We start from the raw sequence: 17,823 nt of genomic DNA on the forward strand, positions 1-17,823 counted from the left end.
TGTCTGATATGATGTTTTCTTGCCAAACTTACATTCGACGAGTGCCTTTCCGTATATTTGAAGAGGCGTTCCTGGCGTTGATAACATACTCTGATTCATTGCAGCCAATTCCAATTTGCACTTTTTATTTATCTCTTCAAACTTCTTCCGAGGTACCAGTGTAACTGTAGCCCCTGTATCAACCAATGCCAGGACAGGAATATCATTTATGTTTCCTCTAATATACATTCCTGGCTCGTTAGCATTTCTTTGAACTCCAATGCTTCCTTGATACTCATGTCTAGGTTTCCTCACACTATAGAATGTCTTTTTGAAATGTCCAGAACTGCCGGGCTTGCTTTTGCCAGTCTTGTCAATTTTGCTTGTGTTCGGTTGTGGAAACTTCTGATCAACTCTTCTGTTTGACTGAGCAAGTCTGCAGTCTCTCTTTAAATGACCAGGTTTGCCACAATTGTAAGACTTCTTTGGAATCCCTAATTCAGAAGCCTTCTCTACCATCCTTGGCGTATTATCGGTTTTAGAAGTTCTCCCCCTTTTCATATTTTATATCATTTATTTCCTTCTGCAACCTGATCAGTATCTCCTTCATGGAGCCAATTGTTTCTTCTAAACTTTCACTTTTAGCTTCATGTTTATGATCATCTCCAACTTCTCGAAGAAAATCAGCATCTTCATACTTTTTTGCGTTCCGTTCCTACAAAAGTGTCAAGCTCAACTGCATGCCGGATAGCATCGTTGAGGTTGTTTTATCCTCAGAAGCATATCTGCGCTTGTGAGAGCATCAATGAAATACTCGTTATCAAGAGTCTCACAAACGTCTACTGGAGCAGTAGGATAGGCTAAGCTTGTCAATTGTCTGACATCTTGTCCAAGCTGTGGTATTGTCTCACTAGCCCTTGTTATTCTCTCTCGTAGCTGAGCTCTATATAATTCCGTTTGGTTAGCTGGAGAAATCTATTCTAGGGCTTTTGAGAATGTCTTGAAAGAAAGGTGAAGATAACGAACAGTGATCAATCTCATAACTCCTATAAGCAATACAAGATAGAGAGTTGGGCAAACACGGACCCCTGGACACACCAGAGGTGGGATCAGGTGCCTAGGAGGAGTAAGCAACCCCTGTTGACCGGTCACACCTGCCGTGAGCCCTATATCTTGATCAGGTAAACGGAGTTATCCGTAGTCAAATCAGTGTGCCAAGAACGTCCTAACAATCAGTATGATACACATCAGACAGCATTTGACCCAATGATAGGTTGTATTGACGAACTACATATCTGTAGATCGTTATAACGACCATAGAATTTGCGAAATGCTGATTTCAAACGAGACTGTTGAGACCTCTTTACCTTCAACTTGTTTGTCAGTGGCTTGCCTCGATTTAAAAACTGACTATACGCAGAACAAGCTCTTGCGTATCGAATCAGTTGAGAGATATGAACACCATATGCAGGTGATAACGAAATATCGCTACATAAATATGGCAAGTTGACGATGGAGAAGCTGAAATCATCCCATTTGTCATAAAGTTGAGTTGTCCGTGTGCCATTAATGTCTACTTTCAATAAAATATCTAAGTATGAAGTAGAAGTGGACGACTCTGTGGTGTCTTTTATGTCGAGTTCACAGGGATATATCGAATCGACATTTGAATGAAAGTTATTATTGTTAATAGAAAAGACGTCGTCGATATATCTAAATGTCGAATTGAAGGACACAACAAGAGATTTTTTCTTCTCACGTAGAAGTTTTCGAATAAATTCTGCTTCATATGAATATAGAAACATGTCAGCTAGCAAAGGGACACAATTCGTGCCCATGGTAATTCCAACAGACTGTTGGAAGACCTGATCACCAAAGACCAAAAAGATATTGTCAATGAGGAACTCGAGCATATCTTATAAAATTCATTTGCAGTGTTTCTGCTATGTTTCCAAGCACTCCCTGAGCCTAGCCTCTGAGGAAAACAGCAAGGTACATTCCCTTTGCAACCTCAGACCAATGGTTCAAACATGTACAAGCATTAAAATGTGATTTATAATCTAACCATTATGCTGAACCATCAGATGTTGCTGGTTTAAGCTTGACAGGCTTATCTGTATTTTCTTGAACATCTTCATTATTTGGTGCTTGTAACATGTCCCTTTTTCTACGAATTGTAACATTTCTTGGCATATTGTATGGCGTTTCTAAATACATCGGTGTTGTTTCCGCCCGAAACCTGTCTTTTCTTTCATAAAGTTCATATGAATCTTCTGTCTGATCATTAACCGTAGTTTTAGGTCTTGGTCCTCTTGCCTCATAGTTTTCCTCTGCATCATGTTCTATTTTACGCCCAGACCCTCCAATGCCTGAGTCTCTCACAGTTCCAGGTGTTGACTGTGCCCTATGTTCTGTAATTCCCATGCTTTCATTAGAATGTTCCTTAAGTTTCTCTTGTAGAAAACTTATTCCTTCTTCTATATTGTCCATGGCTTCCTATAATCTAAATCTTACAAAGTTTCCAACGCCTTATTTTAGACAGTGAAAGTAAATGTGAAAAAAGCAAAAGTAGCACTACAATAGTTCAAATGTTACACAACTTATTCAAATAAAAACAGACTATGATTTTACGAATGGGTTGATTTAGATTATCCCACAGCTGCCACCAAAATTGTTTTAACGTGTAATGTGGGCTCAAACCACGGATGATAATTTTTCTTAAACGTTTCCTACGTTTCTAAATGATTGCATTAAACTATAGTTCTACACAATGCTAATAAATCAATTTGAATCAAACACTGTGATTATTTCCTTATTGATTTATTATATGATTTTCCTCTAACTATTCCTTGTCTAATCTAATCACAAGTGTTTCAGCCTCTGGTTTGAAACCGCGTTTTCAGACGCTGTTTCAAACTACAAGTCCGAACCCTTTATTTATTTGAGCTTTTGCTCCCGGGCTATCTTCTGAAGGAATAATGTCTCAAATGGTCAACCCGCAGTAATTTGAGGTACCGTATATGGGACAATAAACCTTACCTAAAAGCTGGTTGTGAGATGCGATCCTCTCTATTCTCTGTATACCAGCAGACTAACTCAGATACGCAGAAACCCATTCTATTTATATCTCCGCTCAACTCTACTAGTCTCCAAAATGTATGAGACAATGTACAACACACAAGTAATAGATAATCATTGACCCTGATTGCCTCATTTACATAATCAAAGGAATTTTCATTACAATATATATGTATGATTTCGTGTTTGCCCAGCTCATAATTTTGTATTCCTTTTTGAGTTTTACGAAGAGGCTTACTTTTACAATCGACGGCTGACTTTTACAATTTAAAGGGGCCAACTCCAAATATGAAACAATTGAGAGTGGTATTTGTAAAATTCAAAGACTTTACCGCATCCATTTGTTGTATATATTCTTTAACGTCCCACTCGATAATGTTTCACTCATATGAGATCGTGGTAGCTCAGTAGTAGAGTGTTCGCTTCGTAACCGGGAGGTCGTGAATTCAAGCTTCACTCGTGTCAGGGTGTTGTTAAAACGCGGAATGGAAAACGGAACGGAATGGAAAACAGAATCGAATTGAAGAATTATAATGATTAATATAGCTAAGATAACACCAAAATTCGGAAGAAAATACTTTATTTTGATTAAAATCTAAATTGTGGGAATTTGTTTACAAGCGGTAAAACAATTTTATCTTAAAATTCTGCATTATAAATTGATTAAGCGAAGTTACAAGGAATTTACAAAGCATTTTACAAGAATTTTGAAATGTCGGGATTGACAGATGTGTTAGCGACCAGCGACACCTATGGGACTAGGGTAGAGAAAGGAAAGAACATACGTACTTTATATCCCCCCCCCCCCGGTGGCAAAACGTCATTAACGCACATTTACATGTAAATTTACATACAATACAGTGTATGTGTATACTTATAACAGGGAGTGTGGTACATGTATGTATATAACAACGACAATTCATGATCTCATTAAGTCAGCAAGTTAAACATCTTGTGTTTGATATATCATTTTTAAGTAATAGAGACTTTGTGACCGCAGCACTCCAATCCTAAATAGGGAGGACTTCTAACAGATTATTTTTAAACTAAATACTTGTATCTTAATATTTGGATTAATGATGAGATGACTTTTTAAATCCATTCAAGCATAAATTGTCTGTTAGCCTGTTAATATTTCATATATGTTAATTTCTCATACTATGGATCGTAAACTTCACCTTAGTTTTCATTGGTTCTGCTTCAGTCTTTCTTTCCCGCTGTATCTCTTCGGGTTCAACACCAATCCGCAAGACGTCAGTAAATGTACAAACTTCCAAATAAACTCATCCCAAATCCTTTATACACTTCGGATTCGTTCGCTTCAAAAGTTGATGTGATACATAATACATACACTGTACATGTATTATACCAGGTGTATATCTAAATTACGAATAAAAGCAAGTTAGATTTAAGAAGGTTGTGATTGGGGAAAATTGTTGAAAAAAATGTTTTAACTTTTGCAATGTTGTCTTTTTCAGTATGATTTTTTTTTTTTCTTTATTAATATTTTTCATGGCAAGTTAATGATTTTTAAATACATATGCATTAGTATGAAGTATATCAAACGGTGGATTCTGTGGATGTCTACCAGCTCTCTGTGTAATTTCTGCTTCCCTTGTTCATGATAAACCTTTTACTTTGCAAAATGCTGACCTTCTCATAATAATATTACATGCAATATTTTCCGTTCCATTCCGTCTTCCGTTTCATTTTCCGTTCCGCGTTTTAGCAATACCCCTCGTGCCATGGCCGCGTCAAACCTAATATTGATTGATTTGATATTGTTTAACATCCCTCTCGAGAATTTTTCGATCATATGACAAACCTAAGACATCAAAATAAGTAGTGGTAGCTACTTCGCCAAACGCTCGGCATTTATAAGTAAAAATCACGGGTCGTTCAGGTATGACCTTAAAAACGGAGTTCCCGTGCCGCGGCATGCATTGATACGATAAAGAACCCTCACTACTAAGGCGCTGAGCGCTAAATATAGGTCGGGTCTACATTTGTGGTACTTCACCTACAGATGGTGACCTCTCAATAGGAGTGAAAAATGCAATAAGGAACGTAAAAGCAACCAATCAATCAAATGGAGACGTTATTATTGCCGGTGAAGGGCTGCAATATGTAGGCCCATGCCTAGACGCTTACGGCCTTTGAGCAGGGATGGATCTTTATCGTGCCACACATTTTGTCATGCGGGGCCTCGGTTTTTCCAGTCTTATCAGAAGGATCGCCCCCATAAAGTCGCCTCTTACGACAAGCGAGGGGTACAGAGGGCATATTCTAATCCGGTTATCCACGGGGTACGGCATTTCTAAAGGACAAGCACATGTCAAATGCTTATATTGATAATGCATAGAATATATAAGTATACTAGGGAATAATCGATTTTCATGAGGCCAATTTTCATGAGTCATTGATTTATCACAAACATTGTTGATTCTACTGTGTATATTAATTGATATACATGTATACAATTACACATCACTTATTGGTTGTATTTACATTTAGACCTAGATATTCAACACGAAAGAGAGGGAAACAAGGACGTAATATATATATTTTTAAATGAGAGGGATGGGCTATGAAAAAAATATAACTCGACAAGCCTACCCCCTCAACTTTTTGGTCTAGTATAGAGCTGCCATTCAAAGGTGTGTGTGTGGGGGGGGGTGCTTTGTTCCTGGGGACAGAATCCTAAGATGTGATATATAGAGAACTTTTAAGCTTTGGGGGTTGATGACACATTATTTAGAAATGTCAGGATAACTTGAGTTCGCCTGCTTACATTGAGCGCGCTATGGTATATTTATGATTTTCAGTTAACCTTTCAACCACTCTTTCTTTTTATGGCAATTTTCTGGTTCCTTTCGGCATTTCTCAGCTCGTCATTCGCAGTTAATTAAAACGACTAGTGTATTGCGAAAGTGTTGAACAAATGTAGAAAGAATAAGAGTAGCTAAAGAGTTTACAATACTCTATTAATAAACATTATAATCGGTTTGGTGTTTTTACTAAAGCAGTCTGTATATATTTCAGTCCAATTTCTGTAGTTGGAGACGATCCCTTTAAATTGTAAAAGTCATTCGTCGATTGTAAAAGTAAGCCTCTTCGTTAAACTCCTCTAGGAGTTATGAAATTGATCACTGTTCGTTATTTTCACCTTTTCAAAAGCAAAATTAAGACCACATGTCTACTTTTGTTGCTTGAAAAAATTGTAGCTATTTTACTGCCATTTATTAATGCTTACGAAATTATATACATGTGTACGTCGGTATCATAGAAAAAGGATAAATAATTGCCTGAGGTTTACAGTGCAAGTACAAGTTCTTGCACTTTAAGCAATAAACAATTGTTTAGTTGTGTAAGTCATGCCAATCTGTAAGAGGAGTTGTAGGGGATAGTAAATTAACATAAACCCAAGAATAATTATGTTATGTGTGGAGTTTTTCAAACATGTTCTTGTGCTAGAATATTTTTGTAAAAATGAAATTCATCACTATTCGTTATCTTCACTTAGTACATGTATGTAGACATGAATAATTACGCGTTGATTGTTATAGAGACACAACATACATTTATACGTATTTTTTTTAAATTTTAATGTACTTCAGTATTTTTTCTTTTGAATAATTCTCAATCCCAGAAGCATCTGGTGCAAATCTTACATAAAATGAACTCCCATCAGTACTTTCAGTACTTTGATTTTTAACGGAATTAATATTTCATCGGTTTGCAGGCACAATTTGAACCACTAATTAAGACATTCTTTACATACTTCTCTCGTGTAAACACAATTGATGTCTCACCTACGATAATTACAAAATGACATGTGAACTGGATTGTGAGACCATATGTCAATTCATCTAATTTTTAAATTGTATCAAGCATGAATGATTTTATTCGCGCGCTATGTAGCAGTGATGATAATAAACATACCAATAGCGGATCCAGGATTTCCGAAAGGGGGTACATGTGAAAGTGAAGTAATAGCCAAAATAATCAGCCATTTTGGGTGCCAAATCTGGAGTTTTCATCTATATATATTTGATTGTGGCACACAATAAACCACACACACTTTCATTGGCGCCGTCAATACTGCTGACACTTTGATCTCAGGTACTTGTTTCTGTAAATAACTTCCGACCTCTGTATACTTATAATAACACAAGGTACCTAGCTTCAGAATGTCGGTCTTTTGAGCTTCCAGGGAATATGCTATGTAAATGTACTTACTACCGTTCTCTTGTACAATCATTCAACTAAAAAATCATATATCGCATGACTGCATTTATTGTCTATTATCTCCGAAAACTGCAACAAAACATGGGTCTACAGCTCGATTTTCCGTTTCATACCACGAAGTGCTTTGTACTGATACCGCACAGAATGAAAATTGTATATTCGTTGTGTTGAAAAATAAAGTCTCATTGTTTTATTATCACAATAAATTGATACATTGTTTATTACCAAAAAATCTTGAAAATATTGCTTTGTTAACAAAATGAAAAATTTGAATTGAGGACGTTATACGCTATTTTTAGCTACTGAAAAAAAAAAAACCAAAGCTGTTTGTACGTTTCGGGATTTTACATGTCATATGAAGATAGAAGCTAAGACTTCCCGAGTGGAGATTTAAAAATATTTTCGTGTCGGAATCATTTCTGATGAAGATAATAATGAAATTATGACTTACTGTAAATACAACTTCGTTAACTAGTGTGAAAAATATTTCTGCCATTTGCATGTTTCATGCAGATCTATGGAAGTCAGTGAAAATACAGATCAAAGATTATTTTGAAGTATGCAAAATAGAGCAAGGAAAGTTTTTTAGTGATGTGTTATTGACTTTGTGGTATGTATTGATGTGACAAGTACCTGTTGTTACATTTGAGTCTTATGAAACCCACCATAAAAACCAAGAACGCTGCAGGCACGTTTTTTTTTTTTTCGGAGGGGACTCTCCCACCCTTTAAATTGACAATGAACGTAACCTATTATTTTCATATATGCAAATGAAGATATATATTGCGAGACTGGCCCCTCCACTATTTTTTATAGTAATACGTAGTAGTAGTGAATGAGAAGATATTAATACATGTACATGTAAGCTTGAAAGTTATAAATCAAAGCCCTGTAGCAAAGGATGACAGTCCCCCCCCCCCCCTCCATCAGCCTGAGGAAAAAAATTGAGACAGCAATTACGATCACTATAAATCCCCCCCCCCCCCCACACACACACACACACACACTAATTAAGGTTCTGAAGATCTTTATCATGACTATTATATTTTTATTATTGCCTGTCAGGAAATTTAAACAAGTAAAAGATTATCAATGTATTGCCTCATTTCTGTTATTCCATTTATGAGGTAATTCTATTTTAGTCTGCCTTTACAAGGGCATTTTTGCATTACTTAGAGTGAGCCAGGTGGTGGGATTAGGTGTTGATCATGTTACTGCATCTTGGGATACTAGATACTATTTCAGTTTTTATATCAACTTCAAAGACTTGACCAACCTGGCAGTTATGTAGGTCCAAAGACAGCATTGTCGTTTCAAACATTGCAGAATTATTCTGCTTTATCTAAACAAATGCAGAAAGTGTTTTTCTTTTCACAGCTGAACTCAAAACCCTTAACCCAATACCAATTTTCATCCATGTTGAACAAGGCATTACAGATTTTACAAATTCAAGCACCTGACTTTAAGTTGCATTCATTTCGGATGGGAAAGGGAGAACCTACTTCTATATAGTTACCCAGACATTAGTGCACAACAAAGGGCTTTATTCCGGCAAGGTAATTCCACCGTTATCAATACATTAAGCAATGCATTGCATCACTTTATTAAGTGTAACTTTTCTTAACTTACATTCCCCTAATTCAAAAAATACCCAACCCCGAGACAGTATCTTCAAATTGTAGTTTAATGGGGTGGAATTCATCTTTTTCATTGTTAATGCTTGTCATTGCGAGTGCAATTTGTCATTCAAATTGCATAGACAAAATAGAAATTTAATGATTTTCATCAATTGTGCAATCTGGCAAATTACTCAGTGTGATACATGTACCATCTGTACTTTACTATTTATTTGGATTTGCAATTTGCAGTATTCTGAAGCGTTATTTGCGCTTTCATATATATCCTTATTATTAATAGAGGTACTATCTGTACCTATATATATAGATAGATAGATAGATAGATATAGATATATATACATGTATATATATATAGTGGGATAAATCTCCGATATAATCTTCTAGAGTGCTCGACGTGGCCTCACGGAGCTATATAAATTAATAAATTTATATATATATATATATATGGAAGCACAAATGGTGCTTCAACACTAAATTTGAAATGAAGATAATTTTGGTACAGATGCTGAGTGTTTATGCTGCCAAATATTTCTCATCGGTGCATACATTTGTTCATTATTTGTATTTTCCTGATGTATTTTATTTCTATTAAATGACCATGACAAGCACGCCAAAACACAATGGTTATCAACTTCTACATGTACCTTTGTTTACGGGTATTTTTGATCAATGTCTTCTGTCGTTGTTTATACTGAAACTGTCACAAAATAACCGGTATTTATATTTACTTCGGAAGGTATGTAATGAAATTAATTAAGCGAGGCACATTTGAGCAACTGCTTGTTTTTTGTTATATTATATACCAAGACGTCAGAGCTGAAGAACGTGATTGAGGACTGATTAAACTTGATTTCGTTATTCATGGCGTGATATAATTAACACAAGATAAGGGGGGAGGCATGAAATAACACCATGAAATGAGAGATCTATTTACTGTACTTGACAGTCAATCAGACAGGCATGTTAACCTACCGTACATTTAAACTCTGCATTTGTCATACAGAATTGTTAACCGTTTCATATCAATCCTAAATTATTTACGGTAAACAGAAGTGGCCAAACATTTCGAGTTTAAGTGGAACGGCTGCTCAATATATATGTTAGGTAAAGAGAAAGAAAAAAGAAAAACATTTCCATGATGAGAACAACTTTGTCCATGCTACATGGAATTATCGCACAGGTATTTCGCTATTCAGGAGGGCGTATGCTAACATCTCAGAAGATAGATATTTACTTCACAAGTGTTTTTCTATATCTAGTAACAATAAAATGAAATTACCTGTAAAAACCGAGAGTACCGTAAACGGTACATAATACGCCTGGAAGGGTGAACAAGAAAATTAGAAAATTGTTGAGAATTAAAATCTATGCGATACACATATCTTCAAAGGCCCTAATCTTATAACTGTGAGAAGATTCAAAGGGACGAACCTTGCACCCACTTTATAATATTTCCTAACAAGAGTACCGCCAACGGCACATAATACGCCCGTGAAAAGCTAATATAGGGTAATTTTCTTACACCATGATTTGTAGAACTTGACTTCAGGTAGTATATGCAATCATCAGGGTGTGACATACTTTCTTTAAATCGTTAAAAAAAAATCAGACAAATCATGTACTCTCTATGTAATATTTTCACTTGGCATAATGTGTATGTGTACCAAGTTTGGTGGTCCTAGTCACATGGTTCGGTTTGTATCCCACTACTACAACTTTGAGCTCGAGAAACAATAGGCATTTAAGGTGGATGTGTACCATGTTTGACGGTTCTAGTCCCAACAGTTCGTTCTGTATATTGCCTACAAGTGTTTTCTACTAAGTCATATTGCAACCTTCATCTTTGACCTTGAAAAATATTGGTATCTTCCTCTCATGGTGATTAAATGTACCAAGTTGTACTATCCTGGATCTTACAGTTCAGTTTGCATCCTGCCTACATGGTTTCCTACTAAGTGATATCTTGACCTTTGACCTTCAAAAACAAAAGGTTTCCTTCACTTGGCATGAGGAGTATGTGTACCGAGTTTGACAGTCCTAGCCCCAATAGTTCAGTCTATATTTTGACTACTAGGTTTACCTATTAACTGATGCTACGACCTTGACCTTGAAAAATAATGAGCATCTTCCTCCCATCATGATGATCAAATATACTAAGATGCAATATCCCACAGCTTATGGTTTGGTCTGTATCCTGCCTACAATGTTTTCCTACTAAGTGATACTGCGACCTTGACCTTTGACCTTGAAAAGCAATAGCCATCTGCATGTACCACTCATCATGGTGATCAAATGTACCATGTTGCAATATCCTGAAGCTTATGGCCTGCCTACTGTATTTTCCTACTAAGTGATCCTGCAACCTTGATCTTTGACCTTGAAAAACAATAGACATTTTCCGCTCATCATTGTGATAAAATGTACCAAGTTTTAAAATCCTAGAGCGGACGGATCGGTCTGTATCCTGCCCACAAGATCTGGACAGAAAGACGGACGACGCCATACCATAATGCGTCCCGTCTTCGGCGAGCGCATAAAAACTAAAATTAAACCCTTGCCACATGCACATCTTCAATACTCATACAAACACCTTGTAAAATTAAATGGTGTTCACTTGTTACATTGTAGTTCAACAAATACTCCCAAGAAATGACGAAAATTTCCCATACCTATGGGATGTCAAACGTTCCAATATTTAATATTTCCCATTCATGTTTAATTGATTGATTGTATATTCTTTATAACGTTCCTCTCGAAAATTCTTTTCTCATATGGAGACGTCACCATTGCCGGTGAAGAGCTGCAAAATTTAGGTCTAAGCTCGGCGCCTACGGCCTTTGAGCAGGGAGAGATCTCTATCGTGCCATACCTGCTGTGGCACGGGACCTCGGTTTTTTGCGGTATCATCTGAAGCACCGCCCCATTTAGTCGCCTCTTACGACAAGCAAGGAGAGGGGGGGGGGACTGAGGACCTATTCTAACCCGGATCCCCACGGGACCCCATTTATATCGTATAATGTTTCATTTCTATTTTCTATTGTATATTTTCCATTTGTATTATAAAATTTTCATTTGTGCTGTGTCATGTTAAAATTTCTATAGTGTATTTTCCATTTGTATTGTAAAACAATTCATTTGTAGTGTATACTCTGTAAAATAAGGTCGTCACTTGAAAACTGTGGAAGGAGTTAGACAGTTAAACCATGTACTCTCTGTATGTAAATTTTCCCCAAAACTGACTAAGCTCAACAACATGTAATTTTCTCAACATATGAAAAAAAGTAAAAAGGTCCGCACTTGAAAACAAATTATGTACCCTCCATATTAACATTAAGAGTTGGCAACCCAAAACAATTTAAATGAAAAATGATAGGATTAATTATATGATAAAAATTTGTCATATTCTTTGATTGATATTGATATAATCGTCAAGGAAGGCTTTTTGCTGTTAAAGACTATAATTTTCGATATCAGTAATATTTTATTCATAAAGCAACAAAGAGGTTAGAGTTGCCTTTCCCTTTAAGTTTCAAATAAACTTCTCCCAAGAGAAGTCGAAATGAATCAAAATTGCAACATGATATAGAGGACCCACAAGGAAGATATGTAGCAAGAAGTGGCGGATTTAAGTGATGATTGGATTCAAGAATTAACATACCAGTGCCTTTTTATACGTGCGTCAGTATGGTACAGCGATGTCTGTATCCCCCTAAAATTTTCAAATTTAAGGTAAATTGTGGTATCTTGTTTAGGAAAATGCACTGAACGATAAAAGAAACAATGATTCTTCCACTCCCCGATAAATAAATAACAAAATATTTTGATTTCTTGAATTACTTCATTGGGAGAACTTAATTTTTTTCCAAAAGCCCTTAAAATTTGCGTCATTTTATTAATTTAGCCTTATTAGAAATGATAGAAAATAGTACACATGACTAAATAGGAGACATAAATCAAGCCTTATAAAATCTGTAAAATTCGGGAGCTTTCGGGGGCTTCGCCCCCTGGGCCCACTGCCTCCCGTGGCGCCCCCTGTAACCGTAATTCCTGGATCCGCCCCTGGCAAGTTCAAGCTTAATATGTATCTGGGAAATGAAAATAGGAACAGAAAACCCCAAATAGATGGACGGACGGACATAAGGACGTACAGACCTCGCTGTACCATACTACGTCCTGTCTAAAGACGCACGTATAAAAAGGCACTGATGTGTTAATTCTTGAATCCAATTATCACTTAAATGATCTATTACTGTGCAAAGATTATCGGAAAAGGGACTTTAAATCTTTTGAATTTTTGTTCCACGGTCTATCGACTTGAACCGGTACAAGGGCATGGAATGGTATGAAAACAGAAAGGGTCATGCAGTTTTGCAGATGTGTGTTTCTAATTATTCTGTGTCCTTATTTCGTACGGGGTAAGCATTAATTTGATCATAATTAGAGTAATAATCTGTTTCATTAACTTCTTTATGTGGTAAATTTAGTACTTTATTGGATGAAAATATCGAATGAAAAGCGTTTTGTTTCAATGTCACAGATATACACTGTATAACAAGGAGATGTCTTCATTGAGACTAGGATGTCGATTAATTAGAATTTCATTGGGTTTTTTTTTTTTCGTAGATGAAATTTGCAAAAAATATATTTAGGAATCTTAATAATTTTACTTTTGTTTTCATAGGACAAGCAGATTTATATGCTTTTAGATGCTATGGAACAGGCTGGGTTATGGACGAGTCTTGTCCAGCAAATCACAAAATGTTTCCCATAGAGGTCAGAGTTGGAGCCACTGGTTTAGCAACAGGTTGTCCTAATAGTATAGTAAAGGGGACTAATACGTCTTTGGAGTCTACGTGTTGTAACCATAGCGATGCTGCTTGTCTTGATACATATCATAATACCTTAAACGATACGATAACGTATGTGTATCATGAAATGTGCATGGGTAGAAAACAGTGTGTGAATTATCCTATAGTGCGCTCAACCACCACAGGTCCAGTCGTGTTTTGTGATCAAAGTCTCTATCATTCTACTACAACTGTACTAGAGTTGAAGTACCATTGCATTCAAGGTAGGGTATTGAATTTTATAAAGATCAATATTTCAGGGAATTTTCCTTGTAAACTAGGCCTATGTGTAAAACTCTTTCAAGTTTGTCAGTCGTCTTTAAACTTTCAAAACCCAATACTTTGTAAATTGTTCTGTCTTCTTTTGCTAACCCTTTACATGATTTTACTGAATGATCCTCTCATTATTTTCCAGGGGGTGTCAATGCTTTGAGAGATTATTGTGTTTGCAAAATATAAACACAAATTCATTACTGAATTAGCATAATTAGACATGTATGTGATAGTGTGACGAAAAGGGTGTACCATCTAACGGTTTTATGCGTAATCATACTTTACGACGTCTAAGTGTTCTCATTAAGTTTTACTTCATAGATGTATTTTGTATAAAATTTATTGTTAATTGATTCCTGTAGGCGAAATTAAATACAATGTAAATCAATGGTAACCAGAATGTTTATCAGTAACATATACATACACTGTGAACGTGATGATCTTCTTGAATAGATGAAATTTGTCTTCAATTATTCTCTCTATTTCAGATGAAAAATTTCTGTCTCTTTCAAATTCAATATCCATTTCAAAGGCTAATCTTTCTGATGTTCACATTGTGCTACAAAATTATTCGTCGTCTGGAATTCCGTCCACGACTACAGATCTCCAATGTTCCATTGAAACATCCGAATGTGACGGACAAATCCGGATCAATGCCAAAGATCTGAGATTGTTCTTTAACACAAGTCAGTGTTTTCAAAGAATCTATATCAATGACACGGATGATGGAGTGATACATGATTTCGACTGTAGTCATAATACGAATTTCATACAAAATGCTAATTTTTATACCAGTCAACATAACCATATAATCATCCACTTCACGAACTCCTACGATCAGAACGGCGGATTCGTGTGGATAAAACCCACTCCAGGTAAAGGTTTGTGTTTAGTCAAGAGATGTTTACTAAATCAATTGTGGTCAAGACACATGGTTTTTTTTTTTTTTGGTTTTTTTGTTTTGTTTTTTTTTTTTTGTTATCGATTTTGCAATCACTGTTTTGATATGAAAAAGTATTGGTCATAATCATGTTGTATTACATAGGATCCAAGAGGTAAGATGCTAATGATGTGTATGAGTAAAAGAAACATACCTTGAAAATACCAATAAGAGGCATAGATACAACTTTGTAGATGAAAGCAATTGATGTCCATATGATTAATAAATTAAACATGTGTTTGTATGTATATATACTTGCAAGGCTGTCTTTTTTTTCAAATGATATTTGTCGTTTTTCTCAGTGAACACCAGTCACACCCTTTCTATAAACTGTCCTCCAAAAGAGGAAAATCTGGCCTGTTTCCCGACCACCACAACAGAGGAAACCACCACGTCAGTGGACACAACAACAGAAACAACACCACACATAACGGAAGTATCAAACAAAACAATGCAGTCTCGAAGCGACCCCACAAACGGACAACAAGACATAGCACTCATAGCTGGGATTGTTACCGCGGTCATCATTTGCATTTCCATTGGCATTGGCATTGTATGCGCTGTCAAGATGAAATGGAAAACGAAGCAATCCATAAATGTTAGTTTATTATCTATTCTGAAAGGAAAGGGAAACGCATATCTCGATATCTAAGTTCAAATAGTTTACGCAGGTTAAGCCGTATGTACCTGCTTATTCCATTATTTCAATAAATTAAAGCAACAAACGAGTCTACCCAATCGGGATATAGTATATTGGGGAAACTCTCAAACGTCTGGCAATCCAACTGTGAGACAGACGGTACAGACGTCATGTCAAAGCACGCACCTCTCATCATTTCCTAGCCGTGGCATGTGAATGAGGGATAAAATTCGGGAAATAAATCGAAAACACGAACACCCGGTTGAAAAAGTAGGGAAAATTGTAAATTGTTTTACCAGCAATGAGTGTGTTAAAAAATCTCCACACTTTTAATGAAAAATCAGGAACAAAGAATACAATGCCAGGAAAGTTACGGATGGTTGATTTCTGTAGCCAGTGTTTATACAGAGACCATTGTTACATGTAAAATACCCCTTAATTGTATCAAAAGTTAATATGCCTTCGAATCATACCATTAAAATTAAGGATATGCGATTTCTTTATCCTTTCAGTATATATTGTTCAATGCAAACAAATACATGCTCTGTCACCGATTATATAAAAATAGAAGTTTAGCTAACTGAGCAGGAGTACATGTAATATTTGTGCTTTTCCGTCAGTGAATATATCACGTTTAAAACATGTTTACACCCCCTTATTCTTATCAAGAGACTGCATCAAAGGAAGAAAACGTAAACAAAAGCCTCCCGCGATTTCTGTTAGTTTCATTCACTGACTCCACATTCACTGACTCCACATTCACTGATTAATCGAGAAAAAAGAAATCTCTATGCAGACTATGTGTAATTTCTATTAAAACAACTGAACAAAATGTCTAAAAAAATTTCAGGATATTTCATCACAGGAAGAAAGAAGAGACTCCAGAACATCGACGTCAATACAATCCACATCTCAAATAATTATACCTCTAGCACATTCTTCTCCAGCAACCTCTTCTCAATTAGCGTCGGTAACTGAAGACCTGGGGAAGCGTACATTTCGAAAACAAAATTCACTCTCTCCTCTACAGCTAAACCCAAGTACATTTATTGATGAAGAGAACAAGAAAGCAAAGAGAAAGAAAAAAAAGAAAAAGAAAGATGAAGAAACGATCACTACTGACGTACAGGAAAATACAGAGACAAAGAAGAAGAAGAAAAAGAAGAAGAAGAAACACAAAAAACATAAAACTCAGTCACAAGAGAATTACGCTGACACCAAGTGAGTGAATAAGAAACATGATACCGTTTATCAGATGGAATGAATAAAAGTTTTCCTGGTTTGTATGCGGATTACTAATTTGACAAGCACACGTAATAACAGACATATTTTTCTCTTCAGTATAATAGTTTTTCAGTGTTTTGTGAAGAGTTGTGTTTTGTATTTTTGAATATTAATGGTTTTAAAATTCACATATTACTATTTCGTTGATATTTAAGATAGATTCACATGTTTGTTACATGTACGTGTATTGTGGCATACAAACTAAACAGTGCCTTCTAGAGCGTGCAATGACAAAGTCGGTGCTTATAACTTGAGTAATATGAAAGCTACGTTCAAGATGAACAGACAATCTTGAAGTATCAGATTTCAGGAGAATTGGCACCGATTTTCTGGTTTGCGTAATGTTTAAGCAATGAATGAAAGGTGAAGAACAGAAATTTTGTGGATGTAATCGAAGTGCAAACAGTTACCCTCCAAATATTCAGATTAAATGACGCGGCGTCAAAGTTAAGTGTCTCTAAACAAGTCGCTAATGAATGAGATATTCATCTTGATATGAAAGATTGATTGTTTTACGTCCAGTCGAGAATTTTTCACCCATTTTCAGACGTCACCAGTTGTAAGTGAAGTACCACAAATTTAAACACATTCTTAGCACTCAGGGTCGTACAATCAAACGAATTGAAGTGGTAACAATTTTCTATCGTATGAAGCGCTTGGAGCGCTGGAATGACACGCCCACTTTTCCGATTGAAACCACAACTAGCACGTGAGTTTTGCTGATAAGGAAGGTGTTCGAAAAGAGTATAAATAAACACAATGAAAATAAGCCTAGTTTTTACGTAAATGTATTTATATGTATAGATATTTCCATGCAAAAATATATATAACACTGCGCATACAGAATTGTGAAGTGTAATGATTCCGGATATTTGAGGTACGACCATGCGGAGTTCT

The 17,823-nt window shown here is 36.0% G+C and overlaps 1 protein-coding gene across 1 annotated transcript; it reads left to right on the forward strand.

The window, feature by feature from the left end:
• Positions 1-13,287: 13,287 nt before the first annotated feature.
• LOC125677381 (uncharacterized) lies at positions 13,288-17,061 on the forward strand. Its single transcript, XM_048915419.2, has 5 exons — positions 13,288-13,357; positions 13,624-14,013; positions 14,551-14,937; positions 15,305-15,600; positions 16,493-17,061. Exons 1-5 carry the CDS (start codon positions 13,303-13,305, stop codon positions 16,865-16,867), a joined length of 1,503 nt encoding a protein of 500 aa, XP_048771376.2. The 5' UTR covers positions 13,288-13,302; the 3' UTR covers positions 16,868-17,061.
• Positions 17,062-17,823: the final 762 nt, after the last annotated feature.

The sequence above is a fragment of the Ostrea edulis genome, chromosome 3, assembly GCF_947568905.1.
Source record: "Ostrea edulis chromosome 3, xbOstEdul1.1, whole genome shotgun sequence".
NCBI classification, from domain to species: Eukaryota; Metazoa; Mollusca; class Bivalvia; order Ostreida; family Ostreidae; genus Ostrea; species Ostrea edulis.

Excerpts from the sequence above, each read along its gene's own strand:
- LOC125677381 (XM_048915419.2), top strand. The coding sequence starts at position 13,303 with ATGCAGTTTTGCAGATGTGTGTTTCTAATTATTCTGTGTCCTTATTTC. Across the intron at positions 14,938-15,304 it reads GTGGATAAAACCCACTCCAG|TGAACACCAGTCACACCCTT; the intron begins GTAAAGGTTTGT and ends CGTTTTTCTCAG. Across the intron at positions 15,601-16,492 it reads AAACGAAGCAATCCATAAAT|GATATTTCATCACAGGAAGA; the intron begins GTTAGTTTATTA and ends AAAAAATTTCAG.